At 38.0% G+C, this 11,157-nt stretch overlaps 1 protein-coding gene across 2 annotated transcripts in view; it reads right to left on the reverse strand.

Moving 5' to 3' along the window:
- Nucleotides 1-9,464: 9,464 nt before the first annotated feature.
- FGF7 (fibroblast growth factor 7) overlaps nt 9,465-11,157 on the reverse strand; it is a 29,495-nt gene continuing 27,802 nt past the window's right edge. Inside the window, exons 3-4 of one of the 2 annotated variants that reach the window (XM_010157410.1) lie at nt 10,625-10,728; nt 9,465-10,227 (exon numbers count right to left, since the gene is read on the reverse strand). In XM_010157410.1, coding sequence (XP_010155712.1) covers nt 10,033-10,227; nt 10,625-10,728 — 299 coding nt within the window. In that variant the 3' untranslated portion in view covers nt 9,465-10,032. The remainder of the gene's footprint in view (nt 10,228-10,624; nt 10,729-11,157) is intronic. The other variant, XM_010157409.1, reaches the window with a different exon arrangement.

Here is an 11,157-nt window from a genome sequence, read left to right on the forward strand (position 1 = left end):
AATTTAGAGAAGGTTTACATATTTCAAAGTTACATATGCACTGAATGGGCCTTTCACTTGGAAGAGCTGGGCAAACCCACGGTGTACTCTGTAATGTGTAACCACTATAAATAGATAATGGCTGGAATTATCTGAAATCTAGTCAGACCAGAAAAAAATCCCAAGAAACTGTGGGAGTGGGAGACCACTGCTATGGCATAGATTCTATATCTGCCTGAAACTTATGGTGTGGGAGCTGTGCAAAATCCTACTGGAATAAATATTGAAAACCACTGAATAAAGTAAATTAGGTATTGCTGCCAGAATAATCCACAACCTCAACAAAACATATGCAAATGTATTAAATTACCAGAACTGGAACAACCACAAAGTAAGGATATTCACCCTTGTGCAAAACCAAGCAGAAGGGAGATAGCAAAAAATGCCCTGGTTGACTTTAGGTGTATGAAGATAATTATTTCAGCTAACAGGCCTGGATCCCAAGCCTAAAGTTGACTGTGGGCATAAAAATTTACGCATGGGAGACAGGAAATAAAGTAATTTTAATTTAATTTGGGAAGATTCATAGCTTGATTCTAAAAATTAAAATAAACATTTTTCTAAATTACGGGTTTTTTTTTATTTTCAGGTCTAAACGCAAGGAATGTGTATGGAAGAAATGGAATCTTGAACGCTTTAAGGCCGCCACAGTAAATCATACTAGTCAAGATGCTACTGCTGACGTACAAGCTATTGCTTCTGCCAGTCCTACAGCAGCCAGTAAGTCATGTAAATATGTTTAAAAACATAATACACATTAACTTATGCATTTTGGAATGAAGCTTATGGTACACTGCAAAATCTAACCGTCAGCATAAATTATTGGTAAAGTTTTAGTTTGTTTTTCACAAAATCAAAGTGTTATAGCAGTTAAAAGTGAACTGTGGATTTTGATCACCTCTCAGCATGCATCTTCCCAATGTACTGGTACTTCCATTTGGTTGCTCTGTAAACAATATTGCAAACAACACTATTGAAAGAAGCTGCTGATACTCCATCTAGTAAAATCTGATGCTGCCGATTTGTCAGTTCCTCTAATACTAATGACAGCTACACTTTTTTCAACTCCTTTCTCTGGCACCTGGCTCCTATTTTCTGCGTGTCTGGCATTCTAGCCTCTAACTTCTACCCCTTTGTCTTCCCTGTCCTGATGGTTCAGATCTTTGGCTTTTATTCTTTTGTACTAGCCTGCTGTTCTTTCTCATTGCTGCCATTTTTTCTCAAGCTCTTTGTGCTGATGTTGCTTCTACCTTTCTAGAATGTTATCCAACATTTTGTTTCTTCAAGCTAGCCAGCTGCTTCTGTCTTCCCCTCCTTCAAATTACTCTTCTCCTTCTAACAGGTACAGCCATTATTTTATGTCACCAATCTTCTCTTACTCCTTTTTATCTTCCTTCTGCCCCAACCAAAACCAAACTATTTTTCCCACCCATGTCTTTTTTTCCCCCCGTCCTGTTGGGTTTTTTTTTGGGCTCATATACTTTTCCTGGATTTAGATCATTATCCAGTCACCAAGGTAGGAAAACCATGTTTTTGTTGCACAGTAATTCAGAAGAATATACCTGGGGCAAAACTCACAAATTTGCATCATAGCTGTCATTTAAGCCAGCGAAGTCTGTGAATCTTTGGTTTTCCATTTTCTGGTGTATAATTGTCTATATAAAATAAGGATATTCTTAAAGATAAGCTGAAGAATGATTTTATAAATTCTTTAGTGATGGAATCTACCTGAATGGGAGAAGATATCTCTGTGCAAATTGTCAAGGCTACTCACCCTACTCTGTTGATAACAGTCTTCCTGTTCCTCAGCCTCTAACCATTTTCAATGCCATCACTCTGACAACTTTTCTCTCTGGTTACGTTAAATGCTTAGGAAAAGACACAGGGATGTCAATGTCTCTTGTTAATGTTAAGAAGGTTTGGAACATGCTGTACTCGGGAAATCTTGAATTAGTGAAGTACTGCAGAGATGTCAGGGGAAGGGAAGTGTGCTGGCATGTGCCATGATTCCCACAAAGCTTTCTCTTGTAATGGAACTGTAAGAGAACTGCGTGGGGTTTTTTTCCCAGTGGAACAGGCTATCAAAGAGAACAGTTGCTCTTGAGACCTAGCTGAAGGTTTGGTCCCAACAAAGGAATATAGCTTCGTAGACTCTGTATGGATTGGCTATGCACACCTGTGGCTGAATAAAGTGAACAATCTTGCTGCCATTATCTACTGCCTGCTGGCTTTCCTGAGTAATTTTCCTTTTTCACTTCAGTATTTCTTTTCAAGGGCAATTAAAAAAAAATGAAGTGTGGTTCCTTTAAAGTTGCGAGTCAGTGTTACACTTATCAAGTTACAGTCTTGAAAGGAAACTCTTGTTTACAGAATACAGAGATGTTTTGTGTGTTGCTCAGTTTGCAGGACAGTTTTTAGAAACAGAAATGTATCTATGTTTTTGAACAGAGGAACGTTTGGGTTGAAAAAATAATATGCTTTTACAAAACCTAAAACCAGTGGAAACATTTGTGTGATTGTTATAAATTCCAATGGGTTTGTTCTGGTATAATCATATTTCCTTTTGGATCTTGGTCTTTGTGGTACTTCGGTAGTATATGAAAACAAGAATGTGAAATTGAGTAGAAAGTGATTATTTGTGAAGCAGGTTCAGTAAAACACCTCAGCTGTCATTATACTAACATTTCTGACCGAAGTGAGTCTGGTTTAATCACAGTAATTTCTGAAGTCACTGAAGCTGTTGTTTTCCTGATGTTTCACTCCAAGATGTAATGACTTGCCTGTGACAATTAAATAAAAGGGAGAAGCCTTACTATTTTAGCTCTTCCTGTTAACATCCTATTCTATGATCTACCTTACTGCCACAGGCTTGCAGGATGCTCACAGCTTTGTTGAGTAGTCACTTGTTTACTTTTATGATCACTGTGAAGTCAGTCACTTGTCCACATCCACTTTGGTCCCTAGTTTTCAGTGAAACCAAGAGGAATAAGGTGCATAGGCAGGTTAGCTGTCATGCTAACGTGTTGTGTCTTACACTACAATTGAGTGTCCATGGTTTCCAAATGTTCCCTTTCCTCTGAAGGAAAACAAACAAGCTGACCTTGTGAGCTAAAATGTTCTCTTTCCTCTGAAGGTCTCATCCGGTGTTCTGTACTGTGCAATAGTAGCACAGCAACACATGGAGACAAACAAGCTGACCTTGTGAGCTAGCTTGAACAGAGGGATGCCAGTACGGTGTCCTCTGTAGAAACAGAAGGCACTGTGAGTGTGGGCAGAAAGACCAACGTCTCTTCTGCTGACCTGTGCCCTTCTGTGTAGCAACAGAAGACACTGTGGGCAGAAAGACCGACGTCTCTTCTGCTGACCTGTGCCCTGTTGATTAGTCTGGCAATTTAAAGCTAGTGTGGGTGGATGTCTAATGTTTTAGCAGCACATACCAGGCCTGAGCTTCTTTCTGTTATCGACCAAGATGTTGGAAGTGGCTTGCTTAAAGCTGTACAAGAAATGTGTGGCAGAGGCAGGTTTCAAAGGCCAGTAGCTGAACCATGGAAACTCAGCAGTCCTTGATTCTTGTCCATCAAAACTGGTGCTGTCCAAGGTAACAGCAAATTGTGGTTACGTTTAGACAGCCAGTTGTAATTTTAAAGGGGCTCAGTCCCAGATTCTGATTAAAATTACACCACATAACATTATTATTATAAAAGCATTTCTAGTGGTAGTAAAGATATTACTGAATTAGTTGGAAGAACAGAGGAATGATTCTGCCCCTCTGCTCAGCACTGGTGACGCTACACCTGAAGTACCGTGTTCTGGGCACCTTAGTACGAGAGAGACGTGGACATACTGGAGAGTCTAGTGAAGGGCCATGAAGATGATTAAAGGACTGGAGAATATGTCTTATGAGGAGCGACTGAGGGAACTGGGCTTGTTTAAAGGAAAGGCTGATAGCACTGGGACTGTTTAGCCTGGAGAAGAGAAAGCTCTGGGGGGTCTTGTCAATGTACGTAAATACCTGAAAGGAGGTGCAAAGGGCACTGAGCCAGGCTCTGCAGTGGCAGGACAAGAGGCAATGAGCATCAACTGAAAGACAGGATGTTACATCTGAACATCAGGAAGCACTTTGTTATTGTGAGGGTGACTGAACGCTGGCACAAGTTGCGCAGAGAGGTTGTGGACTCTCTCACTTTGGAGATATTAAAAAAAATACCTCGACATGGTCCTGGGCAACTGCTCCACGTGGCCCTGCTTGAGCAGGGGGTTGAACCAGATGATCTCCAGAGGTCCCTTCCGACCTCAACCGTTCTGCGATTCTATGAATAAAGTGAGACACATTCTTTTCAAAAAAGGTGGGCCGATGATACATCTTTGGTTGGGGTGCTTCCCTTCAGGACGAGGGATATAGGCTAGAAGTAGGGCCTGTGCTGCTGTATAAAATCAGAAATACATAAATAAGACATTGCATAAGGATATGTATGAGTTGTTCAGTTAACATCACACATGGATATGTCACTCCACTGTTGGCACATGGTCAGAAAACAGAGGTGCAAACGAATGAAGACTGGTCTGTAGAGTGAGCTGTTTTCAGTGTTTACCTTGCAAAGCTAGAAAAATATTTTTTTGTTTTAGTCTTAACAAAATTGTGAACATCCAAGTGACACAAATGCTTCCAAAGGGCACAGACTCTATTTGCTCCAGAAAGTGCTTAGTCTGCAGAGGACTGAGCCCTTAAAATTGACCGGCCAAACTACTCAGAGATGGGGAAGCTGTTGATAGGTGTTAAGTGAACTCATTACGAGTTTCCCAAAGCTGTCTGTGTGCTAGGTAAGGCAGGTACCTACGTTCTTAATGTAGCCGAGCACACTAGGTAGCTACTCCCTACTGAAATCTGCTGAACTTTGGCAACCTGCTTACCTTGACACCCTCAAGTCCTCCCTAGATACCGATATCCACCTTTTAGGTACCTGCTATCCTGTAACATCTGTACTTCACTGAAGAATGCTCAGTGTTAAGGTCTTCAACCATCTGTGCTAAAATGCTCTTTTAGACATGATCTTAAGAGTTCCTGTTTGGTATTGGACTGCAGTCTGAAAACACTGTAACCTTTACGTGACATGTTTGTGCATCTTCATTCAAATTCCTCTGCTTTTCTGGTTAGTACTGAAACAAAATGGTTTATTCTCATGAGGAAGTAATTTCCTCTGAATTGAGTTCTTTTTTTCCCCCTCTGTGTTAAGAGTCAATCTTTCCAAGTGCCAGGCCTCTAAATAAAAGAGTTTCCTTAATGAAACAACCAATCTTGGTAAGCTAGGATCTGCCTTCCAAACTGAATTGAAGAAAATCTCCCTTTTTAGGTCTGGAATGTAAGCAGTTATAGAATTTCAGTGTCTGGAATGCTAGAGATTTACAAGCTAGCTCTCCTCAGCCAGGTATTGGGAACTTATTTACAGTGCTCAAGGTTTAACACTTGGTAGTTTTAATACAATATGAACTGTTTTTTGTTTTGTTTTGTTTTGTTTTCAAATTTTTATAGTTAAATTCTGCAGTTATATTTTATGTCAGGCTACGAGTTTAAATGTATGATGCTAAAAAGCTTTTCAGAAATTTTGCCGTGTGAATATCCTTGAAGTTAATATAAATGTCGTGTTACAAATCTCATGCAACGCCTTGCACATTTTACCATCTGAATTTCTGCTTTAAAGACAATCCTAATCTTCAAAATTATTCTAACAGCACAGTGAATTCAGCTGTTTTTTCCTGGTAATAAATTCACCTTCTCCCATTTTAAGTAAACATGTGATTTAAAGAACTGTTACCTTTTTAACCTCATCCAGACATGCAAACAGTTGCCTTTTTTTTCTTATGAATTGTTTGTTAAAGAAAAGTGTAATATTAGTTCTAACTATGGATCTCAACTGTGATGATGACTGTTTACCTAATTTGGGGAAAATAATTAACCTGTCCCTTTCATTTTCTACATATGTTAAATGTTTTAACATTGTTATGTTTTTCACCAAGTTAGTGTTGAGGAGTTAGATTGCATAGGCTAATGAAATATTTATGCTACTCGGATGCTGATTGCTGAGTGCAGTGACTGTTGTTCTCTTATTACTTTATTGTTTTAACATTAACTTACATTCTGCTCTTTCAAAAAGAATATACATCTTTTCTTCCAAAAGTGATTTAGAACAGACAGGTATATGTTAACAATTACTTAATGGATTAATCATTTAGTAATCTGGTCATTACAGATGCTACACACAGTGGTGTTTTAAAGTACTTGCAACAGAACTAAAAGTGGGACCATATTGTACCACGTCGTGTCTTTTCAATGTCATGAAATTGTCCAATTGTCATTTTTGATTGTGTTATGGAATGTATTTACACCATTTTGCATACTTCTAATGACATACAAGTTATTATAGATAAACTATGAGGCCAAAGCATAATTACCCCCTAACACGGAAAATGTGTTTTGTGTAGATGTTCCCAGAGGTTGACCTGCACTCTAAATGACTGTTCTATGAAAAGTACCTTTTGCCTCATCTGGGTTGGAAAGGTGTTGCGGGTCTCTTGTCCAGTCTCCTGCTCCAAGTAGGGCCCACACTGATTTTAGACTAATTTCCTGAGGCCTTTGTCCAGTCAAGGCTTGGAAACCTCCACAAATGGAGATTCTGCAGCCTTCTATGAGAGTCCCCAGAGGAGGTTAACTCATTTCTGTGGCTGAGAGTATTTATCAGCACTAATACAAAAGACAGGTAAGCAGAACCTTGTTAATTAAGTTTAAAGAGCCTGCGTAATGGAGCAGTTTCTGGGAAATAGAGTTGTTGAAGGGGGCTAAATGGAACGGCTGTTTAAACCTCAGGAGCTTCTGTTTCAGTTCGAAACCACAGTCTATTTACACTTGTAGTGTCTGTGGCAAGCAAAGAAAAAAGTTACATGACAGCCGATGCATCTGAAGGAAAACCAAAGACATTACGATTGAGAGTGGCTTTTATAGCCCACTCTGGATTTTCTTGCACCTCTGGTATTGTAAAGGTCAGTCATGAGCCGTATCCAGGTGGGTGTATCTCTTTCTTTTCCTACGAACCTGTTTCCCTCCCACAGGGCATGTTGCATGATTGATGTTAAGATTGCGCTGGGATGTAATTGATATAAAAGGCTTTTGTGAGGATTTCTGACACTGATTTTAATAATACCTGTTAAAATCTAATGGATTCTTTTTTTTTTTATCCTTCTATAGTTTGCTGCTATAGATAATCACTATAAATTTTCTGATTATTATTCTCTGATTTTAGCACAAATCTGATTTTTTTTGAGACAGCTGAAAAGAAATATATATTATTTCAGAAGAGACTTTCTTAGTTAAAGATAAATTAAAAATCACTCAACTGGCTTGATATTCTCTTGCTTTTCCAGTCACCTTTTCCATTATGTACTGGAATAAAGCAACCCAGGATATATTCTAACCTTTAAGTCTGTCTGACTGTTAAAGTGCCAGAAGAAATGCAAGAGAAGGCATAAAAGAATGGCAAAATACTGATTTTTCTCCAATACAGCCCCTCCCCTGCTAAGTCACCCTAGGAAGGTATTGCAGCATGGAAGGCCACGTGACCGTGCTGCTGAAGGGTTGTCTCCTTTGCTCTCAGATGTCTTTGTGTGAAGCGCTCCCGCACAGGCTGTGACATAGATCTGACAGCTCTAAAAGGTGAAGCAGCTGTGGCTTACCTGCTAAGGATGGTAATATAGTCATCCGTTCGGTAACACATCGAGCAGGAAGGGCTGATTACCGTTGGGGTTCAGGAACGTGTTTCTATATGCCTGAATTACATCATCAGAAGATCTCTAAAAGCACTTGTCTGGATTGAGGTTGGAGGATTTTTTTGACATACGCATTCAGATATTAATGTGCATCTTCACATTTTAATTCAAACATCGGGAAACCTTGTAAACACAACCAATCTCAGTGAGATTTTCTCCTTTTATTTTTTATTTCAAAGCTTCAACTAACCTAATTCAGACCTAGAACCTTTTGCTCGTGTGTTAGTGTTGATCACAAGTGTGAACTCCGTTTCCATGTTTATATACTCACAGAAAGTAGTGCAGGCAGGCAGCAGCCAAACAGTCTCTCTGACAGCACCGTCTGTTGTGCTCCGTGGACAAGGGGTAGGTCAACTAGCAAAAGCACAGTGAAGGTTCACTGATACAGGTACGGACAAAGTTCTCTGCGTAGACCCATCTACATCTACAATCTGATGTTTGATATTAGTAAGTAAAAAATCATAAATTATTTCCAAATGATATTATTTGTTAAGCAAATATTTAAAAAAAAAGAAATATTCGTTAGAGAGAATTGTTGCCATTCTTTGTGAGTGCAGTTATAAAGAAAGTGTCTCATGTAGGGAGAAATGGTTGACTCTAGACACTTGTAATGAAAAATAGAGCATTTCAGACCATTAGTAATGAACTTTACTCCATCCCAGTCCTCTGGCAGCTGTTTCAGCTCATTTTTTGGTGATTTTTCTCCAAGTGCGATTATGGCAATACCGAGAAAGCGTGGAGGGAACCTGAACAGGATGAAATGACATAATGCATGAGTCGTGTGGGGCTTAGTTGAACACTTCAATAGCTAGAAAACTGTCTTTTCTCCCTCAAGTCACATCTATTTTGGTTGAAGTTTCAAACTAGTCCTATAGGGTCTTACACATTGCTGAACCTGTGAGTATAGGTTCTACCATAGGAGGATCAGTCCCAGTAGCTGCTGGGACTACAACCTTCTTTTACCTGCTGTAGCTCTGAGCGTGCTCATAAATTCAATTAGGGAGAGCATGTGGCAAAGATTTTTTACATTTTTGCATTGTTTCTTTTGAGATGTCCATTGTGCGATTTGCTGCAGGCTGTCATTTTTGTCTGCCATCCAATGTATGTTGGCAGGAGGGTTGTCTGCTAGCCTTTGTGTCTGGTCACAGCAAAAAATTCATGCATCTCAGCCAGACCATTTTGTTTTTCCTTTAGAATTAAAAGCATATGAAACAGATGCAGCTTAGTAAGTTGGTTTTTTTCTTTTTTTTATAAATAACATTTAAATAACTTAGAACAATAAAGTTCAAATACAACTTAAAATAAAGTTTAATGCTGTAACAACAGAAAAAGCATGTATAAGGATGGAAAAACAATACTGAAAGCTGTATGCCCTAACAGGAATTATACAAAAGATAGGATATATTACATAAAAAACCTTAATATGTCTGAATTTTTGCTTCATCGTTATATAAAATGTTAATTTGTGAGAAGTGAGATGAAGTACATTATTTATTCCTATTCTTATTTTACATACACTATTTGAAACATCTTTTAGAGCAGCATTAGGTATTTGTTTCATTAATAGATAGGAACATTTTGTAGTAGAGTAAACTTAATTTTTCCAAACTAACTCTTTTATCTGAATACAACAATAAACATTTACAAGATTATATATTTTTTTCTGATCATATAGTTTATGTATAGGATATCAGTTTCTTGGGGGAAGTATTTAAAATACTGCTCAGCCTCCACATTTACTATTGACTTGATAATCTGACAACTCATTCCAGCAGCCTTAAAGTCTGACATATTTTACACAACATTATCATCTGCTTATTATTATTATAGCAGCCATATTTAAGAAGCAGATAGGTTTTTTAAATAAAATATTATCAGATAATCAAGTCATGACTTATTCTTCAGGGTAAATTAATTTAAGAAACTACCCAGTTACAATGACTACGATAACGATTGTACAACTCTTTAGAATTTTTTACAACTTTTAGTTAGTAAATCTGGTTTTGTGTATATTTTCAAATCTTTTTCATGTAGTCTCTTAAAAATAAACATAAATGCGCAAGTCCAGCTTGTTCAGTTTCTCAGTAGTATTCCAGCCTCTCTCGGTATCTTCTCAAATAGTCTTCTTAAAAATAATCTTCCCGCTGGAACTAGTTCTTTATAGATCATCTGTGATTAGGATATTGCCAGAGGAAGAAAGTGGGATGCTCTGTGTTCTTTCTTTGTTTTTTTACCTTTCATGGGGACCCCTTTGTGGTTTAATGTAACAAACATCTCCTTTCCTTTGTGTGTCCATTTTGCAGAAGCATATGTATTATAGTGATTTTCTTCAATCAGTTCTATGAAGTTGCAGTCCTCATTGCATACTTTCTGTTGAGAGCAAATAATAAAATAGAGTAAAATAGATACAAGTGGGTTTTAAAATAGTCAGATTAAGGAAGATGGGAGAAGAATATGCATTATGAACACCACGTGTTATTAATACTTTAATAAATAAATTTGACTTCTGAAATGGGAGTATTGAATATTTTAGCTTTGTCCATTCCCCCTTAGTAGTCCACATTTTTAAAAATTATGTAAGCTGTGATCACTGAACTTACTGAATGAACATAGACGTTTAGTATGGGATGTATGGGATAAGTACAGGATACATTTTGATTTGCGAGGAATCTATTTTAAATGAACTATGCAGATGCTACATCTAAAAATAAGTGTCTTTACGGTTGTACATGATGACTGTACACACAACGGAAGTTTGCATCCATACCTTTCCATAGAGTCTTCCTGACTTGTTCATTGCCAGAAAGTATTCACTTTCCACTCCTTTGATTGCCACTATTCCAACTGCCACTGTTCGGATTTCTAGAATACCTGCAAAGGCACACAGTAAGGGCTGTGAAATGCTTGTTTGTTCTCTACTTAACTTAGGAGGTTTAGTAAAACTGGTATCCTGTAATACTTCTGTGTTTATTGCAAATCTGCAGCAAGCATTCTTAGGAAACAGAAAAATTTTGTATTTAGTTATGTGAAGAGAGGACTAGACTTTGAAAATCGTCTCTGTGTGATCATGTCTGCCCGCAGCCGCTTAAAAATCTGTATGGTGAAAATTTTAAAGAATATACTGAAGGTGCCATCCTAGTAAAAGTAATTTTTGTATTTTCAAAGAACCAGCATATCTTACAGTTTATCAGGCTCAGGGTTTCATTTGGAAGAATTACATACATAGCCATGAAGGTTCACAGAATTTGTGTAAAGCCTTTATTTTGAAGACTTGTGTAGCAGTGCCATCTCCTTGAAAGA

Source organism: Eurypyga helias, unplaced genomic scaffold (genome assembly GCF_000690775.1).
Source record: "Eurypyga helias isolate BGI_N326 unplaced genomic scaffold, ASM69077v1 scaffold4748, whole genome shotgun sequence".
NCBI classification, from domain to species: domain Eukaryota; kingdom Metazoa; phylum Chordata; class Aves; order Eurypygiformes; family Eurypygidae; genus Eurypyga; species Eurypyga helias.